This window comes from Prunus persica, chromosome G2 (assembly GCF_000346465.2).
Source record: "Prunus persica cultivar Lovell chromosome G2, Prunus_persica_NCBIv2, whole genome shotgun sequence".
Classification (NCBI taxonomy): domain Eukaryota; kingdom Viridiplantae; phylum Streptophyta; class Magnoliopsida; order Rosales; family Rosaceae; genus Prunus; species Prunus persica.
This window is the reverse complement of record NC_034010.1, coordinates 27,471,843-27,494,408: the sequence shown is the minus strand read 5'-3', so window position 1 is coordinate 27,494,408 and position 22,566 is coordinate 27,471,843. Positions and strand designations below refer to the sequence as shown.

Genomic DNA, 22,566 nt, shown 5'->3' with positions numbered 1-22,566 from the left:
GTGTGGCTATACGATAAAAATATAGTCTTGGAAAGATATGGAGAGGAGGAGAAAGAGTTAGATTTAGGGGCCTAGCTTTGAATCAATACATGTTGAAAGCATGAAAAATAAATGTGAAAAAAAAGGTATGAGAGCATATATGAGAATCAGGCATAGGAGGGTGGGATTTGTTATGTGATTTGGTGTTTATATCACACACTCAAAAGTCTCATACAATACACAATTTAATGAAATACATTAAAATCAGTAAGTTTTTGAATACCACGGTACTTTTTCTCATATTTTATAATCCCCAAGAAGGTATTCTACGAGAATATGTGGGAGCTCTCTCTGTTTTTTTTTTTTAATATTTTATTTTGTTGAAGTATAATTTTCATTCTAGATAAGCAATACAAGATAAAAGAATAGCCCAAAGTGAAGGGAGCGATCTCTCACAATGTTGTGGAGACTCCATGTGGAGTTCCGTTTTATGTTATTGTAAGAGAATTGGCACATAGAGTAGTCTCATTCTATAATTTATTGAAGCTAAACTCTAACACGAAATATGATTCTTCGACTTGAACATTGAATTCTAGACTTTTGGACTTGTATTGCACACATGCAACTCAAACACTAGCGACTTCATATGGATTCAAATTCTATGTCATTGTAAGAGAGTTGGCACATAGGAAAGTTTAAAGTTTCTTGTAGTTATGATCTCAAAATTCAAACTCAAGACATGGGTCTTGAACGTTAAATAGTATACCTTTGGACTCTTAATGCACACGTGCAACTCAACACACTAGTTTCTTCATGTGAATTCAGGCTCTATGTCCTTGTGAGAGAGTTGGCACATAGGGCATTCTCGCTCAAAAATTTATTACAATTATGAGCTCAAAATTCAAAATTTGAATCGTAGACATGTGGACTCGTAATGCACACGTGCAACTCAAACACATTACCCTAGTTCAAGAGTCGGGACTCGAATCATGAACACTAAAATCCCATCATATACTCTATTAAACTTGAACCTCCGAATTAAAACTTAAGAACCTATCCCAAATTTGAATTTAAACTTGATTCCAATTTGCAACCCAAACAATAGAATGAATTTCATTTCTCACTTGATTTCATTCCAATAACCAAACAACTCCCAAGTGATTGCCAATCAAGAAATAAAGTTTAAGGCTTCAATCAGACAAACGACATGAAAATGAAAGTTCTTCTCCCATCCATCATCCATGGCATATTTTGTTTTCTAATACACTAATCACTGAGTTCGAATTTATTGAGAAGTTTGGCGTTTCTAACCGAATGATATTCCATGTCCAAGTCTATAAACTTTGGAATTGCATTGTTGGCCAAACAATATTCCATGGTCATGAATTATTTGGAAAAGTCGAATTGAAACAATACCTCATTTTCCATATATCCATCCATACCATACACATAATGCCTTATCCAGGATAGAATAAACATGCAAGGTCCTTTTCATTTAGCTAACCAAACACACGACACCAATGGAGATACTACTATTCAGTTTCAGTTTCAGTGCTCAATTTTCTTTTTAATTTTTGTATTTTTAAATATTTTTTGGTCTCCACTTGCCTCGTTCCACTGGGAAAACGAAACACACACAACTAAACTCGGACTCAGAGCGTTGTTCGCTGCTTTCTTTGGAACTAGTGAAAGCTGAAGAGAAAAACAGAGCTCTCTGCTTTCTGTTTTCTGGGTGCTTCTTAGAAAGCGAGAGAGAGGAGATAGAGAGACATGCTCTGTTCGGGTCGACTTTTGGCGGTTTCGTTTCCAGTAAACCGGTATTTTCCGTACAATTTACAGAGCTCCAGCTCCAGATTCAGCTACGCAAGCCCCAAATCGATCTCCAGATGGCGATCAATGACGTCCGAGCCCGAGTCCTCTTCTTTTGCTCCTTCTATCGACTCCGATCCCACTGATACAAACCCCGCCGGGTACTCTCTCTCTCTCTATCTTCATGTTTGGCAGTTAAGAATAGGTGGGAAAATAATAACAGAAACCCGAAAACTTTAACTGTAGCTTGCAAACAGTTATTGGTGTTTCAAATTTTATGCTAAAAGCCGTGTGCCTAATGTGTGTGAAAAATAATGTTGTGGCTGGTAATATATTCATCGTTTTATAATAAGATTCTTGTTATGTGATTGGGTTGTTCTGCAGATTCTGTATCATAGAGGGGCCTGAAACAGTCCAAGACTTTGCCAAAATGGAGTTGCAAGAAATTCAGGATAATATTCGAAGTCGACGCAACAAAATTTTCTTGCATATGGAGGAGGTGGGCTACTCTCTCCTTTTCTCAGTTCTGCTTTGGTTATTAATTTTGTAAAATAAATGAGCTTCAATATGTGTAGGTTCGCAGGCTGAGGATACAACAGAGGATTAAAAGCGCAGAGCTTGGAATGTTAAGTGAAGATCAAGAAAATGAACTTCCTAGTTTCCCATCTTTCATTCCATTCTTGCCTCCCCTGGTGAGCTTATCTCTCTAGACTTGTATTTATATCTTATATGATTAATAAAGGTTCCAGTAACCTTGACAATTTCATTTTCCCCAACTTGTTTCATCCATATTTTTTTGTTTCCTGTTAAAATCACATGGTGAATGCATTGCTTGCAGAGTTCAGACAACCTTAAGCAGTATTATGTTGTTTGTTATTCAATTATCACGGCGTTTATTCTTTTCGGTGGCCTCCTAGCACCCACTGTAAGTTGTTTATGCGTTGACTTTTAGTTATAACTTATAAGAGAGTATATTGGTCAACATTTTCTGAATTTGCAAGTAGAAAAGTCAGAAAATGAGAAACCTATCAAATAAGCATCTTTTTAATTTTCAATTTAACGCGGATTCAATTACGTTTCTAAACTCTTTTCTTACCCCTCCCTTTATATTAATCTTTCAGTTGGAGTTGAAACTGGGAATAGGAGGCACCTCATACAAAGATTTTATAGAAAGTGTGCATCTGCCATTGCAGTTGAGGTATGGCTCATATCTCGCACTGTTAACCCTCCATCACTCTACTAATTATTGTTTTGAAATATCAGATTATCTATCTTGACATGAACCCATTTTGTGGGTGAAATGTGGGAACCAAAAGCACTAAACTTACTACGCGAACCGATATATCTAAACCTTACGAGGATCCCCAAGTTTTGCACATTGGACAAAAAAACTAGGATGTCATCTATCTTGACATGAAGCTAAATTATGTCCATACGACATTTTTAGTTTGGTTTGTTGACCTGCTTTTCTTTCACATTGCAGTCAAGTTGATCCCATAGTGGCATCCTTCTCTGGAGGAGCAGTTGGTGTCATCTCCGCATTGATGATTGTTGAAATTAACAACGTAAAACAGCAGGAGCAAAAAAGATGCAAATATTGTGTTGGAACTGGTATAACAATGTCCTATATTTCTGACTTTTAGTTATAGGTTTTAGTGTAGCTTTTAATGTTTCCGATTGAGATGTTTGTATTGTTTGCATGTCAACTACTTGGTTTGGACTATCTGAATATAGCTAAATCTAGGGCTGCATCTTCAGCTAGGAAGTAGGCCTATCAAGTTTTTCGTCTCCAAGCCGACCATGTCCCGCTTATATAAGCACTTAGTGTAATTTCGTTATGTTTACCTTTTCTATATTTGCTATGAACGTTCTTGGAAGTTCCCGAATGAATTATACGTACTTCCAATTTAATATGTGTTCACGGTTTGATGAACTGCTTGACCAAATAGTTTATTCAAACTCAGAGTGTTTATTTTAATTCTTGACCTGTGTATTTGATAATTATGCAGGATATCTTGCTTGTGCCCGCTGTTCAAGCACAGGAACCCTGGTTCTTACCGAACCAATATCAGCAGTCGATGGAGATCAGCCCCTATCACTGCCGAAAGCGGAAAGATGTTCAAATTGCTCAGGAGCGGGAAAGGTTGGAGATTTAAAATGTCACTTAATGTTTACTGCGTACTAAAATCCTCGTCCTGTTGCCATATAAGTGCATTTGCCTCATCATACATATTGACTCGCTGCTTCAGGTGTTTGATGTCTGATATATGTTTGCTATATTTAACACTGTTCTGTGATTTGGCAGGTAATGTGCCCTACATGCCTTTGCACAGGAATGGCGATGGCAAGCGAACATGACCCTCGGATCGATCCTTTTGATTAGAAGCACACTGCCGTCATTAGTTGCGCCCTTTACCACTTTAAACCTCTTTTTCTTACTTTTGATGCCATACATATATCCTCCATCTGAGTTGTGACATAACCAAGGAAATTCTGTGTATATATTAACCGTTCAAGAATATGATTAGACTTCTGAACGCAATTGAAAGGTTTTCATCACCTGTGCAACTTTGCCATTTAAATAAAATTCAATAGTAATGAGATCGGCTGAGGCATGCATACTGAATCAATTGGTTCCCTTACGATAATGAACTCAAGGCCTTTTTTTTTCCCCGACAAGTACGCTTTTGTCAAATGCAACAAAAATGGATTGTATGATTAACAGTTACACTATTATTCAGAAAATTTACATATTTTATGGGTTTTACTGCCAATTCTACATTCGATGCCATTGAATTTACTGGTAAAAAGACATTTCTGTAATGATCCTCCGACAGTACATCTTCTTTCTTCCTCAACCGCTTGCTTCAGGGAACTGCTGATGTCATCCGATGCCCAAGCTACCGATATATGAGGGCGAGGATCCTGCCATGAACAACATACAATATTGTGAATTCTTTTTTTCTGAGTAAAAATTTTGCACTATCACTTGCTCCAATCAACCAAAGCCAACCTTGTAAAATTCAGGAAGATTGTGAAGCTTATACACCTCATTGACAGCTTGAATCTGCTTTGTTATCTGAAATCAATTGAAGTTGAACAGTATCACATTTAGAGCTAACAAGCAAGCAAGCAAGATATCAATGTTTCAAAATCCCATGTTTTGGGTAACTGGTTCCTAAATTTTACATCTAAATAAAAACTCAGAACAATAAGAATTGTATCAAGAGAGAAAGCTTGCAATCATACCTCAGCTAACCCAGCAGCAATAACTTCTATTGACACAAAGGTCCGGGTGTGATCATCGTTAACAAAAACCTCCCACTTGCTAAAATCAATCCAATACCTGTTTTACCATAACAAAATGTGTTAGAAACCAAAAATGGGAAATGGGTTACGGCAAATTTGCAGCATTATGTTCAACAAAAGAACTAAAATTCATGCACACAATAGAATGTCAGTAACCATACCGCCTCTGAATCTGAAGCTTCTGCCGAAGCATTGTGACCAGGGAGTCAATCTGGTGCACTCGGATTGGTACAGTTCTTCCCAGACTTATATGGAACTCTCTACCCAAAGCAACCTGTTCAAGCTTGTGCTCATCCTTGCACAAAATCTCAAGAGGGACGTCAACGTCGACAGCATGGAGACCGGGCACCAAAGAAGCTAGCTTGTTCAAAAATAAGGCCATCTCTTTCCTTGGTGCTGGTGGTATATAAACTGCAAGTACACAATCAAACAGGGGCCTAAAGGCTCTAAGCTCAAAGTCATGTCATTTGCTAATGGAATCTGCTAATGAAACTGCAAGTACTGAATTAAACAAGGGTCTAAACGCTCTAAGCTCAAAGTCATGGCATTTGCTAATGGAACTGAGAATTAGAGAATTTGGTTACCTGGGATGTAGACATGTACCGCGTAGTTCCCTTCCACGTGAGGAAAGTTCCTCACTCTGCTGGGCTGAGCGCTTGGCGAGAAGTCCAGAAATCCTTCACAGTCAAAACATCAAACATTTGGTCGACAACACGATCGAAAATTCAAAACCATACCAGAACAAGGCGAAAAGAGAGAAAATTGATTGCAATTAGTAGTTACCAAAGGAATTGGGACTGTTGAGAAGTGACAGAGGAGGTGGGGGCAGAGCAGAGCTCGATTCTTCGGAGTTTTTGAGCTCTGGACGTGGAGCTGGCGACTCGGAGTCTGAGTCCGACGACGAGTCTCCGTACGAGGCTATCAGGGCCTCCATTTTCACCCTCACGCAAAAACTGAACCACACTCTCGAGTCTTGCTATTAACTTTGGGCAAGTAGTACTAGTAGGCCTGATAATTGGGCTGCTCTGAAAAGGCCCAATGCCCATATTTCGAACGGTCAAAATCGGAGGGAAAACCAAAACAAAACGGACACATTTTGGCCCCTTTCGCTCCTTCTTCTAGGGTTTGCCTGGACAGTCCGTCAGGCAAAGCTTCCGTCGCATGTTCCGAAACAACAATGTCGACGTCCAAAGAAAACATTCAAACGTGCGGCGGAGGAGTACTCACGGAGGAACAAAGAAACCGAATCTCTCGGAATTTCAGAGCCGCCAAGGCCCTCATTGCTCGTAAACGCCCTCGCCACGACGCCGTTTCCCCTGATCACTTTCCTCATAACAAGTAAGACTCACACCCTTTTACTCTTTGTTTGCTGTTAGGGTAAATGATTAATTCAAAATTCCATCGTGTTTTGTAATTCCAGAATTTGTGGTAGAAACGGAATTCAAACACCAGCTCAGCTGAATAGCATCCAGAGAGTTCCTCTTGCTGAGCTACCTATAAACACGCCATCTCCGTCTCCATTCTCGGCGAATTGCTGCAAGTCATACGGTGGCGAATATAGCAGCGCTTCATGTTCTGATAGCTTAAGCATTAACCGGATTGAATCAAGCGTATCAAGATCAGATTCTTTCACAACTCCAATGAGGCAGCCCCAATGTTCAACTTCATTTGATTCTTTCTCCGCACCTCGATTTCTAGATGAAGATGATTTTGATGAGAGTATTTTGCAAGAAATTGACGCTTTGATCGAGCAGAAACCAAGCGTGGAAATTCACCATGATGATGTTGAGAGTTGTGATGGTGATGCTAGTACGGCTTCAGTGCTGCCTGTGAATGCTGATAATCAGACAGGTTCTATCAACCATGGATTGCCGAACATGCCAGATGAGTATTCGAAGTATTTGCTTTCTCTCAATGAGAGGCAGCGCGAAGCAGCTTGCAGCGATATTTCAATACCTTTGATGATTGTTGCTGGCCCCGGAAGTGGAAAGACTTCGACTATGGTTGGCCGTGTTCTGATGCTGCTTAATAAGGTGTTACCGCTTTTCCTCTAAATTTTGAATCTTTTTTTGTTCCCCTCTTTTTTTAGCTCATGATCGTTCATTTTGTTTTGTATTCCTAGGGCATTAGTGCATCGAATATTCTAGCCATGACTTTCACTACAGCAGCAGCTGCCGAGATGAGAGATCGAATTGGAGCTGTGGCTGGGAGAGCAACTGCTAAACAGCTTACAATCAGCACATTTCATTCATTTTCATTGCAGCTTTGCCGATCACATGCGGAGAAGTATGTTGTAGATACCTTGATTTTGATTCTTGAACAGCATGAATGTATTATTGATAACTGAGTCTGACTGATGCTTTAGACTTGAGCGCACACCAGAGTTCTTGATATATGGACATGGACAACAGAGAAGAGCCATTATTGAAGCTGTGCGGTTATCAGAAGATGAAAAGAGTAGAAAGAATCATAGTGTTGCCATAGTTGGCGAAGAGTCTAACAGTATCACGTCTCCACATCATTATAAGGATGCGTCAAAGAAATGGCAGAAGTTTGTGACTCAGGCAAAAGCTTCGGGAAAGACTCCAGCCGAATGCGGAAAAATGGGTGATGAGACAGGAGTAAGCTCATAACTAGACGTTTCAGTTAGCTTTTCTTGTACGATTGCTTATGAGTTTTAGCTCTGGATCTGAATCAGGGGAAAATTCTTGGGAACTACAATGATATCTTAAAATCTTGTAACGCTTTGGACTACCATGACCTAATTAGTTGCTCTGTGAACCTGCTCACTGATTTTCCTGAAGGTCTGTATCATCTAAGTACATTAATTTAAGTTATCTAATTTCACAAAAGCTAAGTGTTAATACTTTTTGTTTGTTCTGTTAATAAGTGTTGAAGGAGTGCCAGGATTTATGGAAAGCTATTGTGATAGATGAGTTTCAAGACACAAGTGCTATGCAATATAGTTTTCTGCGGATTCTTGCATCTCATAATCACATAACCATTGTTGGTGATGATGATCAGGTATGCTGTTTATTTTTTGAACTACCACATTATGGAAGTCGAATTGTTTTTGCTCTCTCTCTCTGAGTTCATTCTCATCAAGATCCTCAGCTGTTCTAAATTAAGTAGCATATATCCTGCCGCAGTCCATTTTCAGTTTCAATGGGGCAGACATTTCTGGATTTGATTCCTTTCGTAGAGATTTTCCAAATTACAAAGAGGTTCGCTTTGCACTTGACTGCTGTGTTATCTCATGTCATTTATAGTTTCTTGTTTTTGTTTATTATACATAACATATTCATATATTGTATAATTTCTAGAAAGAAGTTTTATTTTATGGGCGTATGTGGAATTTGATATAACTTTATGATTCAGATTAGACTTAATAAAAACTATCGGTCCACACGCTATATTGTGGAAGCTGCATCTTCTGTTATAAAAAACAACAAGAAGCGATGCCAACTAAAGAATGTTGAGACCGACAACTCTTCTGGATCTAAGGTATTTAACCTTTCCCTGCTTTAACAAGTAAAATTTGATGTCATTTACAATCCTTTTAATTAGTGACACAATTCTAAATGGTTTTGCTGGCAAAACTTAGGTAATTATCAAGGAAAGTCACAATGAGGATGCACAATGTGCCTTTGTTGTTGACAAGATCCTGGAAACTGCATCTAACCGGTCAGATGCAGGGTGCTCCTATGGAAACATAGCAATCCTTTACCGGAGGCAGGTCAAGCTTACTTGCCCTAGTGTGAATGTGAATGAAGTAAATCATATAATACATCTTTGACATATTTTACTTTGTATTTTATACTACAGGTATCAGGAAAAGTCTTCCAAACAGCCTTGCGTGAAAGGAAAATACCATTTAATATTCATGGAGTGGCCGTTTATAGGAAGAAGGTAGTTAGTACTTTTCCAGATTACAGAACCTATTTTCTCAGCTCTTTATTTATTTTGCCAATTTATTATTATTTTTTTCATAAGGTAGTTGCTGTAATGCACAGCTTATGCTAGTAAGAATGCTAACAACAACTGTAATTGACGTAAGGTTTTCACTTTTTTTTTTCCCCACCTGAATCTTGGCATCACTGGTCCTTTTCGTTGTTTTTTGTTACTTGATTTTCATTGCCATTTTGGCCGGCTATTCCAACAAGGGTTTTGGTATACAACTGCAGAGTAATTTGTGAAATTGATTCGACGGTTTTGGGTACACTCTGTGATTGTAGTTATTGGTTGTTGATGTAGTATGTGTCTTATGGTAGGTAGTCAGAGCCATTATTGCTGTGGTCAAAACAACTTTGCCTGATTGTGATGATGGATCATATCGTCAAGTCTTCAAGGCCTTACTTCCTTTTGAGAAAGAGGAAAAGAAGAAGGTATTACAATGAACATCATTCTTAACGTTCTTTTCAGCATTTACAGTTGTACTTGCTTGTGCTATTAAGATTTAATCTCCCTTGTTTTTTTCACACGTAGTCTTTAGGCTCACGTCTCTGAGTATCTCTCTCTCAGGTAATTGAGTATATAGACAAAATTTCGGCTCATAGAAAATGCAGCTTCATATCAGCTGCTTGTGACATCTTTAGTGCAAAACTTTCTGGTACCTTGAAGAGGTGTGTATAACAATATTCCTTAACATTTTTGCATGGTTACCTCTAAATATACATGTATCTTTTTATTTAGTGAGAAAGTACATTTATGTATCCATAAGTTTTGCCGTAAAGTAATTGTAGGTCCAGAAATTTATTCACTATTCAGGCTAATTAATCATTATATGTACTGCCATTTATATATATTTTTTCTCCTCTCTCTTGTCTTTTATTTTTTGTTCTTATTTCATATGACAAGCGTTTAAAATCTTTTGGTTATGTACTGAGTTGTGGCCTCTTTGATTGATTACAGGACTCAGCTTACCCAAGGACGCAAGGTGCTGTTAACACTAGAGATGATTTCAAAACTTGTTCACAGGGTAAATATATTTGGTAAAATGTAGTAGATCTGACTCACTGCTTCTTGTGGGATGTCGCTGTAGTTGTTTGTGAATTTTAATGGATAGAACGAATATAGTTTTTAAAAATTTGAGGATAAAAAATTCTTTCTCCTTTGGTGATTTGTAATTTGGTCTAGTTATCCATTATTGCAATGCTGTATAGTTTCATGCGACCTTGTTAGATCTATGTTCTTAATTCTTTCAATATATAATGCAAAGTTTTATAGCCTAGATCTATGTGTTTCCAAAGAGGTAAAGTTTGTTCTCGTAGTCTCTGTCTTCATATAATGAGAGAAATGTGGCATTTTGTTGTTAACTTTAGTTGTGAATTTACTTAGTAGTCTCACTTATCAATGCATACAGGAACAATCGATTTCAGCTGTCATAACTTCAGTGGTGAACATGGTACCACAGGTTCGTCTTCCATTTTGCACCGTTGACATGGTTTTTTCAATCGAATTGTTTCCTTATTAACTTTTAGGAATGAGGAGCACCATTCTATACCATTTTCTGTGTTTATGCTTATATTCAATGTTTCATTAATAATTTCTCGTTTGACTTTCAATTCTTAGAAGTACCTTCTTGAGCAACGTGCGGTCGTCGATGTTGATGGAGGAAAATTGCTAAATGAAGACAATGACATGAGATCTGTAAGTTTGGTGTTTTATGCTGATGGTAACAGAGGTCAATTACATAATGATTGTGAAACTTATTTTCTATTTCTGTTCAAGTTAAGTTAATCTTTGTTCTCATATAAATCTTGATCCATCTGTGTGGTTGTGATGCGATTATTCTCACTGCAGGTTCTTCAGTACCTACTGGATGACATATCTGATTTCTTATCAACTCATTTTGTTGCGGGACAAGGGGATAGAGAAGTCGTAAAAGAAAAAGGTTGTGTTGGTTTACTCAAAGCTTTCATTGACTGCATATCTGAGCGGGAGAGCGAAAATTTTCGTTCCCGAAGACATGACAACCAGAGTTCTGTCACCTTGACTACCATCCATCAGGTTCTTTATCTTTTTGATATTTCCCTTGACTACCATCCATCAGCTTAAGAATCAAAGTTCTTATATTTGTGAAAATTTTGCTATCGGTATTCCTCTGGAGTTCTGCAAATATTATTGGCTTACTGCCTTTCTCTTTCCTTCTCTTGCAGTCAAAAGGTTTAGAGTGGGATATTGTTTTTATAATTAAGGTACTTGCCCTGCGTAATGATTTTCTTGTTGTCACTTCATTCGTTCATTCAGTTATTTATAGTTGATCTGTTTTTTGTTCTTAGAGATGCTGATGCTATACCTAACTGATATTTCTGTACCCTTATATTCATGAAGATATTACAATCTCTTCAAAATCATGTTAGCATTCTTTAATGTTCATATCAATAACACAGGTAAATGAATCTGAGATTCCGTTGTTGCATGAATTCAATGGTGTTGCAAAAGAAAATGGGACCTCCATTGAGGTATGCACTAAATATTTCAACATTTCTTCATTACACACGAATTTTGTATTGTCGTACTCAATGATTCCACTCTGAATCATAGGAGGAGAGACGCCTGTTATATGTTGCAATGACTCGTGCTCGGAGAAAGCTTTTCATTCTTTATGTTACGATGGATTCCAATTGGCAGGTTTGTTTTAGTTTTATTTTTTCCTCCTTTCTTGTTATGCTTTGACTAATAAGATGACTCCTTCAGATGCTTCAACCTTCGCGTTTTCTCAAAGAAATTCCAAATCATCTTCGAGAAGTCCAGGTGTGTTTTACTGTTCATTATCCTTAATTGTTCTGACGTTTAGTCAAACTTACAAGTAACAAAGAATCACAAATAAGTGTTGCAATATTTGCAATTAAAATCAACTGATGTTTACTTGCCGCTGAGACTTGCACCTTGCAATGAGAAATCTTAGTCTTTTTAACTACTTTTTTTACATCAATGTTTGAGTTTGCATGTCGAAGTGCTTTAATTGTACTTGCCATAATGCTATATCATCTTGAATCTGGTGTGGATGAATGAAATTTTTGGTTTGTAGGCTGACATAAGTACACAAGACTTGCAATCAAAGAATCCTGACACTTCAAAAGGAACTACTCGGTCTACGGCTGATCTACAACCAAACATCCATCCTTCTGAAGTAGATTCAGTGCAAAATGATTTTCATCATAGTAAATTTGATGAAGCTTCTGCAGAGTTGATAGAATTTGCAGAGGGAAATAGTGGCAATGGTTTCTTAAAAAGGTTTTGCTTCCAATTTTGATGGGTAGAGCATTTTTGGTTGCTTATATTAATGCCTAACTTTATTCTTCTGTCACTGTCTAATAGATTCAGTGTGGATGAGAGATCGATTGTCTCACATTTATTTAATGAGTGGGCTAAGAAGCAAGCATTTCAAGATCCTAAGAGGTTGCTTGACAAGGTAGATGAGAATTACACTGTTTTGACTATAGACTTTCTAATTTTTAATTGGAGTCAATGTGAATGGTGATGCTTAATTGTACCTTTAACAGGTTGGTTTTGTAATAGATGAACGCCTACGAGCCAAGAACTATAAACACAAGGTTATACATTTAGTCCTTTAAATTTCAATAAAATGACTATTCTACCTCTGTTTTTTAGCTCACCTCGTTTTGTTTGCATGCTTTGTGTGTACCCTTGTGATGTATCTACTTTGTTATATCACTTATTAACTCCTATGCAACTCTCAGGATGTTTTGCGCTTGCTGAAGTCTTGCCTGAAATGTGACGATGCATTCCATTATGTGCAATATGTAAGATACTTGAACTAACCAATTTGTTGAAGAAAAATTTCTGAAATTAAACAAAAGAATATATAAATTTAGCTTTCTTTGTCATCAACTTCTGTTCCTAATATGCAAAACTATGACTATTCGAATTCAACAGATTTGTGCACAACTTCACATCAGAATTATACTTTTTTGTCATAGGTTTTGAGATGGCAGAAAATACCTGCTGATCAACGTGCTCATTTGATGCGGGAAAAACAGGTTAGGTTTTAGTTTAAGATAGTTTGCTCTGTCATACATTGTCCCAAAATCATATTTAGTTGTCGTTGTTTTAATCAACACATGCTTTCAGGAACATTTCCAGAAGTTAAGGATCGAGAACTCAATGGGTTCGTTGGCACCAACACCGAAACAGGTAGCTAACACTCACCATTAAATTAGTCCCTTGTTAAACACTTTCGTCGAGCTTTTAGTTTGATTTTAGGATGGTCAGGAGACCAAATTCTAAATCCTTTCTCATATTTGATGATCAGATTTCTTATCTGCAAAATCTGGGCTGCACCGTGGCTCCTACATCACGCCTCCATGCTTCTCGCTTGATTGAGCAGTACAAGTCATTGTGAATAAAGATGGTTCTGTGGAAAGGTGATCATGTTCCTTAACGAGAATAATGGTGATCATATTTTGTTAAAGTTTCTGTTGTGACTCGTGTTTATTGTAAATACCATCTTATCTTGTAATTTATTTCCTGTTTATTTTAATAAATAATAATATCCTTTGTTCGCTGTTAATATGTGTTCACCACATATCGTTAATAGTTAATAAAATACTCTGGTATGTCCGATGACTGTATTAACGAGACAGAAACTGTACCCATATCAAAATGGTTCCAAAAGGCCGTCACTTCTAAGCAGCTCTTGGCTTTCACATAAAAGGAGTTCAAAACTTCAATTTATGAAGCAAAAATTAAAGAATTAGGGGAGCAATGGAAGAAAATGACATGATGAACAAATTTGCTCTTCGCCTTGTGGTGATGAGCATGTTCTTGTTTTTGCTTGCCCTAGTGTTTGCTCAGCTGACCATTCATATTCACAGGTCTACCTCCTCGTTTCCTCGTCCTCATCTTCCCCTTCTCTTTTTCCGACGTCTGAATGCGTGTCCCGGTCTCTGCTATGATCCTCTTGCTCGTCCTCCTATTACAAGTTGCAAACTCAAGGCACATAGGCATTGCAAACCATGATCCTAATCGATACAAACGTTGTTATCAATATATTTATAAAAAATGTTTCGCCTCTTTCTATAAGGTTAATGCCATATAATATAAGCCTAATAAGATTCTTTCTTATTCATGTTTTCTTTTCCCGAACATGATATTGTTGACGTTTTTGTGTTAAGTTGCTCGCTTGTTTTATCCATCAGTATGTATGTTATCATATTTTTGCCAACTTCTCCTCTAAACCTTTTTGCATCTTCTTGCACACTTGAGCATAAATGGAGTAATTAATTATTGTGACAAAACTGATGTTAAGTGTTAATAATATAATTAACTAGGAGCTTTACATACACACCTTCAATTTTCAATTCTGGTGTGCAAGCAATATGCAATAACTAGGAGCTTTCTATCCTATTCCTCAATGTGGTTTGGCTAACATCCGTTTTGTTATATAGCTTATAATCCTGAGGACATTCTGAAGAAATATCGAAACGAAGCTAGGGTTACTCGTCCTTCAACACCAGCAGATATGCCTTATTTGAAATAGACGCACTTAAAAAGAAGAATTGCGAGAGAAAGCTTCAGATTGTCCTTGAATAAGAAATCACTTTAATTTGTTTGTTTGTTTGTTAGTTTTTTTTAATATTTTTAATAACAATATTAGGTTTAACTTTTTTAAAAAGAAATGGTTTAACCTCTTATTTTTTCAAAAACAAAATGTTAAACCCTTTTTGAATAAAACCATAATCGCCTGCTCACCACCTTAAAAGTCACTAAAAACACAACTACTTTTGTTATGACTCGTGACTGTAATAGCCCTTCCTCCTCGCCTCCCTTCCCTTTTCCTCTGCCTCGGCCTTTGCCTTTACCTCCAATTCTAAATATTCCGTTCGGAGTACTTATTATGAGAAGTAATAAAATGAATGCATGCCCAGACCGTCCACCGCGAAAGCTTCAAGGTCGCCAGGCTCCTCCGCCAGTTGTCCCAAAAAGAAAACTGTGCGAGGAGCAGGCGTACAATGAATGCAAAAGATGGATTATTGCTAATCCGGATCAATTTAAACTTTGTTATGACGATGGTCTTCGTAGATGCATGGACCTTCTACTTGTTGAAGAATACACGAGTCCCACATCGGAAACTTAACAAAATAGAAAATCTCATATAATAAATGGTTTCACTCTTAATAACATCGAAGCCTTTTGTATAAACCCCACCCCACACCTGCTAAACAGGTGGTTAAGTTGGGAACAATATCGATATTGCTAGTGGTGGGTCAATGATCCGTCCCTCTGAAATCTTAACATGGTTAATTTGTGGTTTGAGTTGTCACCTATATATCATGGTTTCAAAATTCTCTTTCGTCCTTGTAAATTTATAAAAGAAATAACAAAAAAACTTTAAAGTAAATTCAATTATATTATTCAACTTGAAGTGAGCCAAGTAATTACATACATGAACGGAAATGAAAAATGAAAAATAATTCATGGCTCGATATTATGCCATTGGACAAATTATTTAGTGACAAAAAAAAAATAGTTGTTCAAATGATTGATGAAGCTTTGCATTCGATTAACCAAAGGCTGTGATCTAACCCTGATGATGTTGACAAGTGGCCTAGCACATTTGGCAGCAAGTTGTAGCATCCTAGGCAAAGCCGGTGTAAGCAGAAATAAAGAATGCAGCCCTGTACCTGGTGCTCCAGCTGCAGAGGGAAATTGGTCGTGAGAATTTTGATCATGTGAAGAGACATCGAAAATCCGATGGAGTTGAAAACTGCAAACACAATGAAGTAAGCCGGATAGTAAGAACCTAGGATGTCTGTCCCTGCATAGTGTGTTGAAGCATTGCTTGTGTTGGAAGTTGTCCCGTTTTTGTTTAAAACAGCATCCTGCCATACCCCGCCTGGAGGGTTTGCTGCAACTTGATAGGTTGTGGTAGCTACTAGGACAGCTACAACTAATAGTGCGTCACGTGCGTCACTTGGAGAATCTCTTCCCTTTTTGAACTTGAAGAACTCCACCAGATTATCTGGTTGCTGCAATGGATTGGTGTCTGATTCCATGGGGGCATGGGGATGGTTATGGCTTGGAACACCAGAGTGTACTATGTCTCCTGCTCTCATAGCTCCAGTGCCACGAAGGATCGCCTCCATTTCCCTATCACTGGCTTCACTTGGGAAGATCAGTAGCAGATCCAGAGGTGTCAGACCACTATGGTTTACATTATTTACTTCCAAGGCACCTGCAATATTTCCATTTCCAACCAACCATTCCACCACCTGTGAAATTTGTAGTCAGATGATAAAGTCAATACAAATGACTGTAATGCCAATTTCCTAGCAGCTTACGTTTTTGAGGTTAATGTTTGTCTAATATGAGCATTCAAACTCAATATGGAGCTTTCCCAACTTTAATGACCAGAAGAAAATAAAAAAGGATACTGAGATGGATCAAATAGTACTTGCCTGGTGTTGTTTTTTCCAGCTTGCTAGATGAAGAACTGAATTTCCAAGCTTATCCTTCATATTCAGGATGTTCACCTTGTTCATTTCTCTGACCAATTCCACCAAGGCTTTACAGCAAGGTTCAAAGCAGTCTCCCCTTGTATGGTCACATCTGCAACACTTTCTTGACAAGACAAAGCCATTTCTCTAATTACATCTACTCTCCCTCTGCTAGCAGCATAATGAAGAGGAGTCCATTCATCCCTTCCTTTCAGCTGAGAAAGTCTTGGGTCAACTTTCAGCAGCTCCCTTACGATCTCCAAATATCCTTTGGCAGATGCAATATGGATGGGGCTAAAACCATCATTGCTCATTTCTTTGGCAAAATCTGGCTTGATCCTCACAATCTCCTTAACAAAGTCAACATGGCCAGCAATGGAAGCAACATGTAAGGGGTTCTTGGCAGAAGCTAGCGCAAGAGTATGGAGTAGAAGGGGATTCTCCGCCAGAAACTGGTGCAGGAGTTGGATATCTCTCCTGTTCTAGATGCCTCATACAGCCTTATATCCATTGTGGTATTGTTAATTGTTAAGCACCTCATCTCTATTGAAGTGACTATACATGCCTGCTCAGGTGAATGAGTTCTTCACTGCCAAAAATATACCTATCAAGATTAAATAAAACATAACTTGTGCCTTAAGGTACAAAACCTAGGATCAGACATGTAGCAGAGTAATTGTCTGAACTTTAGTTATGTTAATTCATAATCTGTTGATGAGATAACAATAATAATTCAGGATGACCTTAGAATATTCTCAGTTGGAATTTCCTGTTTTCATATGGTGGAACATTTGCATCAGAGTCAACCATTGGAAATTAGAAACAATATTCAGATTGATATGTATCTTCTAGAAGGAGAAAACTACTGATCAATTTTATATATATATATTTTTATCTGAGAATGCTATTACAGATGTCTGAATGGTGAGGAGTCTTAGAACAAAGAAAAATAACATTTTACAAAGAATTTGCAGCGCTTCAAGATGAATCAATCGCCATCAAAGGCATGTTATTCATCTTTAATTGGTAATGACAGTGGAAAAAATGATGTTCCAGGAGTTAAGTTTCTCAGCAAACTAATTCATATGAACCTATGCATCGAATTTACTAGAGGCTCTCTGATACAAAACCAGGCAAAACTGATGTAAACACAAACACAATGAGGAAGACCTTTGTGTTATCTGGTGCAATGATGGTCATTGCAGTTGTGTAGTTGCAGTACATTGCAATAATGCAGATTTGAAGCTTCAAATGCAAAGGGAAATTGCAAGTGAGGACATTGATCATGTAAACAGAAACCGAAAACCCGATTGAGTTGAAAGCCACAAACATGACAAATGCGACTGCACTATATGAACCCATTCTTGATCAAGTCACTACTGTCCTACCAAATACCATTTGGAAGGCTAAGCCCAACTTGAAAGGTTGCTGTGGCTACCAGTACTGCTACAACTAGCAATCATGCATCGCTGGCAGAGTCTGCCCTTTTTGAACTTGAAGTATTCCATCAAGTTATTTGGCTGCTGCAATTGAGGGGTCTCTGATTCCGTGGGACAATGTGAGAGGGTATGGTCAGAGTCAAGGGAAGGAACAGCAGAATGGGCTATGTCTTGTGCTCTCGAAGCTCCAGCACCACTAAGGGTCTAGTGGATTTCCATATCACCGGCTTCACTTGGGAAGACTAGCAGCAGATCAAGAGGTGTGAGACCACTTTGGTTTACATTGTTTTCTTCCAATGCAGCTGGAGTAATTCCATTAATGCCAACTAACCATTCCACCACCTCCGAAATTTTTACATCATTAGATTTTTTCTTAAGATTATGAATTCTGTAAGATTGGTTGATAATTTAGGCATTTGCAGTATCAAACAAGTTATACTCTTCTTTTTATCTTTGTTTCCATAGAATATGTTGGTGAATCAGAGTCACCTCTTTCTGGGTTGGATTTTGGTCAAAATTTACGAAACCACTCTGAACATCCTAGTAAAATAATGATGTCAACATTAGCTTTAAGGGTGACAAAGCTCACACGCAACCACTCCATGAAAAATCATTCATCTTGAGTGCGATCAGTTTCAGAGGAAGGTCTGTAAGGCAAAACTAATTGATCAGATTGTACTTTACCTGGTGTTGTTTTTTTTTCCAGCCTGCTAGATGAAGAACTGAATTGCCATTATTATCCTTCATATTCAGGATGTTCACCTTGTTCATTTCTCTGACCAACTCCACCAACGCTTTAATTGCTTCAAACTGGCTGCGCTTAACAGCAAGGTGCAAACTAGTCTCCCCTTGTACGGTTACATCTTCAACACTTTTTGTGCAAGTTAAAACCATTTCAACAACATCATCTACCCTCTCTCTGGTAGCACAATAGGTGAGAGAGTGCTCTTGTCATGGGGCAAGCCGTATGCACCATGGTATCTTTGTTGCTGTACCTTTTGCGTCCGGAAAAGATGGTGATGTGAAGAACTTCTTTGTTTATAAGTGTTCTTCATATCTTTGTAGTCTCTCTCTCTTTTGGTATTTGTGTGTGAGTGACTTGGGTGTATTTAGGATTTGGGTTGTGAGAGTTAAACTCTGTAATTCCTAGACTAGGTGAGAGTGTATAATCTCCTTAGTTTGTAATCTCCTTCGGGATACTAGTGGAAGTTCTTGCCATCTTAGAACTAGATGTAGGCTACACACGGGCCGAACTAGTATAAATCCTTGTGTCCCTTGGATTTTGCTATTTTCATTTGTCTAGTTGTTTCAACGGTTTCGTATTGTCCACCCAGTGCAATATGCTTCCGCTGCGCACAACAACCCATTGGCAGATGCAAATGCGATATGCATGGGGCTAAACCTATCGTTGTTAATTTCTTTGGCAAAATCTGGTTTGAACCTCAAAATCTCCTTGACAAAGTCAACATGGCCAGCAATGGAAGCCTCATGATTTGTACCACTTTGCAAAACCCAAGCAAAGGTGTCGTATAGTAGTGTAGCTCGGAAGTCTGAGTGTCGTATCCACATAGAGCAGTGTAAAGAAAATAAAGAGAGTTGAGATAGAACAATTATGATTGAGAAGTAGATTTAAACAAGATTTGTTTTAAAGAAAATTCAATTGATTAAAACACTAAGGCATTGGGGTTCGACTTTTAACATAAGCATGCAACTTTTATTAATTTGATCAACAAAACATTTTCCATAGTAGTTGTTCAAAATAATTAAAGTTCTTTTTAATTTCCTTTAGAAGTATTCTAAGCATAACTTGTACCATTGGTAACAAACTATCAAAAAATAATCTTCATCGAAATTCTATCTATCTTAGTAATTATCTCATCTTTTAAAAGCATGAAAGTTTTTACTACATAATGGGAAAAACATGATTGAACCCATGAAATAGATTATCAAACATTCATCAATTAATTAAAAAGAAAAACTACAAATTCCATTTGAACAAAACTACAAATTCACATTAAAACTTAAGTTTGGATCAAACTAATAAAAATTACATACTCATATTAAAAGCTTTCCCCCTAGCCTTAGCTAGGGAGTTAGTTTCCCATAAAATAAAACTAAAACAGAAATTTAGAACTAGAAGAATTGGAGGAAGGAGAGAGAGCTCAAGAGAAGATTGTGAACTTGGTGTGTGTTTTGAAGCTTGAAGACTTCTCTATTTATAGGGCTAAGAGGGAGGAACATCATGATGAATTCCAACACCACCATTCCTATTTTAATACAATCCATAACTCCCACTTCATCTTGTCTATGTTGGTGAGGTTGCCATAATTCCATTGTTGAATTCTTTTATATTTTTTTCCTTTTCTTGTGGCTTTCATCATCTTTTTAGTCAATATGCAATGAATTTGATCTTGTTTGGAGTGGATGACACCTTACAAGCATGTGAATTCCATTTCTTCTTGTTTGCTTTCATCCCATACTTCTTTTCCTTTCTTCTTTTGGCATGGGTGTGGCACTTCATGCATTCTTTTCAATTGTTTTCTTCTTTTGGCATGGGTTAATTGCTTGGATGCTTCACTTTGTTGGTTGTACTCCATTTCTTCTTCATCTTTATTTATACAATTCATTCTTTTGAAGTGGACATTTCTAGTCATGCATGTGTTTTTTTTATTCTTTTCACAACACACACATGCACACCTACAAAAATAGAAAATCATTGATCAAAGTTAATAAAATAGCATTAAACCAATTTGACCAATTAAAAATATAATTGCACAATATTCTTTAATTACCCTTTATATTTGTTTTGAAATTAAATGTTAAGGGCAATAAACATGTGCTATTGTGTTATTATCACCTCATGTAAGGGATTCTCTAAAGAAGCTAGTGCAAGAGTACGGAGCAGAAGTGGATTCTTCGCCAGAAGTTGGTACAAAGTTGGATATCTCCTGTTCGAAAAGCCTCAAACAACCTTATAATCCATTGTGGCGGTTAAGCACCTCATCTCTATTGAAGTCACTATATATGCCTGCTTAGGTGAGTGAGTTCTTCACTTGATGAAGAATAGCTTGTGACTCAAGATTCAAATGCATTGCTTAATCTATCAAGGTTAAAGAGTAAGTTTTATTCTTCTTCATGAGGACATATATAGGAATTGACATCAGTGCTTTACAAGAAAATAGATATAGTACTCAATTAGGATAGTATCTCCTAATTATACAATGTTTTGTCAACTATATAAAATAAGAAAGTAAATCCCTTAATTAATCAAGGAAGTAAATCACCTTGATTAATTAGGAGACTCACATTAACACTCCTCCTCAAGTTGGTGCATATATGTCACCAACGCCCAACTTGGTAAGTGAGTCATGAAATATTCCACAAATTGCTTTTGTTAAGACATCTGCCAGTTGATCTTCTGATTTTACAATTGGTAGGCGGATGATCTTATTCTCAATTTTTTCCTTGATGAAATGTCTGTCCACCTCAACATGTTTGGTTCGATCATGTTGAACTGGACTATGAGCAATATCGATAGCTGATTTGTTGTCACAATGCAACTCTATTGGTTTTTCTGGCTTAATGCCCAATTCTGTCAAGAGTCTTCTGATCCACAATAATTCACAAACTCCATGAGTCATTCCTCGATACTATGCTGCACTAGACCGAGAAACCACATTTTATTTTTTACTCCCCCAAGTGACTAGATTACCTCCCACAAATGTAAAGTAACCATAAGTAGAGCGTCTATCTGTAATGGAACCAGCCCAATTAGCATATGTATATCCAACAACTTCAAAATCTCCATTTTTTGAGAACATTAATCCTTTCCCAGGGGCTGACTTTAAGTATCTTAAGATCCGATCAACTGCATTCCTATAAGAAACACTGGGTGAATGCATAAACTGACTAACCACACTCATAGCATATGCAATATCTGTTCTTGTGTGTGCCGGGTATATCAACCTCCCAATAAGGCGTTGGTACTGTTCCTTATTGATTTTTTCTTGGTCTATGTCTTCACACAACTTGTGATTCATCTTAATAGGTGTGTCAATGGGCTTACATCCAAGCATTCTTGTTTCAGTGAGTAGATCCATTACATACTTCCTTTGAGACAGAAAATATACTAGTTCTTGACCTTGCTACTTTAATTCCAAGAAAGGACTTCATATCACCTAAATCCTTCATCTCAAATTCCCGAGACAAATACTTTTGCAACTTCAATTGCTATCCTGCGTCGTTTCCAGTTAAGACTATGTCATCTACATAAACAATCAATGCAATAAGTTTTCCTTCATCACGCTTCAAGAACAAGGTGTGATCTGAATTACTATGTGTATATCCAAAATTCTTTATAGATTTAGTAAATCTGTCAAACCATGCCCTGTGAGATTGCTTTAACCCATATAATGACTTTCTAAGCTTGCAAACTTGATTCTTCTTGTCAGGAGCTGAATTACATCCTGGGGGTAAGTCCATATATACTTCTTCTTCCAAGTCTCCATGTAAGAATGCATTTTTGAAATCAAACTGATGTAGTGGCCAATCGAGATTTGCTACTAGAG

At 37.4% G+C, this 22,566-nt stretch overlaps 3 protein-coding genes and 2 pseudogenes across 4 annotated transcripts; 2 read left to right on the top strand and 3 right to left on the bottom strand.

Annotated features, from left to right (window-relative positions):
* Positions 1,456 to 4,375, top strand: LOC18785343 (protein ORANGE-GREEN, chloroplastic). The gene is made up of 8 exons (XM_007218651.2): positions 1,456 to 1,949; positions 2,173 to 2,287; positions 2,364 to 2,480; positions 2,627 to 2,713; positions 2,910 to 2,986; positions 3,272 to 3,399; positions 3,798 to 3,931; positions 4,094 to 4,375. The coding sequence occupies exons 1-8, from the start codon at positions 1,750 to 1,752 to the stop codon at positions 4,169 to 4,171; spliced, it is 936 nt and encodes a 311-aa protein (XP_007218713.1). The 5' UTR covers positions 1,456 to 1,749; the 3' UTR covers positions 4,172 to 4,375.
* LOC18785457 (U6 snRNA phosphodiesterase) lies at positions 4,450 to 6,059 on the bottom strand. Its single transcript, XM_007218721.2, has 6 exons — positions 5,881 to 6,059; positions 5,682 to 5,774; positions 5,259 to 5,508; positions 5,038 to 5,134; positions 4,802 to 4,867; positions 4,450 to 4,713 (listed from the first exon to the last, which is right to left on the bottom strand). The coding sequence occupies exons 1-6, from the start codon at positions 6,029 to 6,031 to the stop codon at positions 4,522 to 4,524; spliced, it is 849 nt and encodes a 282-aa protein (XP_007218783.1). The 5' UTR covers positions 6,032 to 6,059; the 3' UTR covers positions 4,450 to 4,521.
* LOC18786072 (ATP-dependent DNA helicase SRS2-like protein At4g25120) lies at positions 6,197 to 13,684 on the top strand. 2 transcript variants are annotated; one of them, XM_020556415.1, is made up of 27 exons: positions 6,197 to 6,435; positions 6,518 to 7,130; positions 7,220 to 7,383; positions 7,463 to 7,718; positions 7,796 to 7,901; positions 7,988 to 8,121; positions 8,247 to 8,321; positions 8,476 to 8,601; positions 8,702 to 8,833; positions 8,923 to 9,006; positions 9,369 to 9,482; positions 9,619 to 9,719; positions 10,009 to 10,075; positions 10,460 to 10,510; positions 10,672 to 10,746; positions 10,900 to 11,106; positions 11,256 to 11,294; positions 11,490 to 11,561; positions 11,644 to 11,730; positions 11,797 to 11,853; positions 12,131 to 12,336; positions 12,421 to 12,514; positions 12,606 to 12,656; positions 12,804 to 12,866; positions 13,044 to 13,103; positions 13,195 to 13,257; positions 13,376 to 13,684. In XM_020556415.1, exons 1-27 carry the CDS (start codon positions 6,275 to 6,277, stop codon positions 13,463 to 13,465), a joined length of 3,348 nt encoding a protein of 1,115 aa, XP_020412004.1. In that variant the 5' UTR covers positions 6,197 to 6,274; the 3' UTR covers positions 13,466 to 13,684. The 2 variants fall into 2 exon arrangements, with proteins under 2 accessions (XP_020412004.1, XP_007218902.1); XM_007218840.2 differs by having other exon boundaries at positions 10,669 to 10,746.
* LOC18787293 lies at positions 13,940 to 16,873 on the bottom strand (annotated as a pseudogene).
* LOC109947450 lies at positions 17,435 to 22,098 on the bottom strand (annotated as a pseudogene).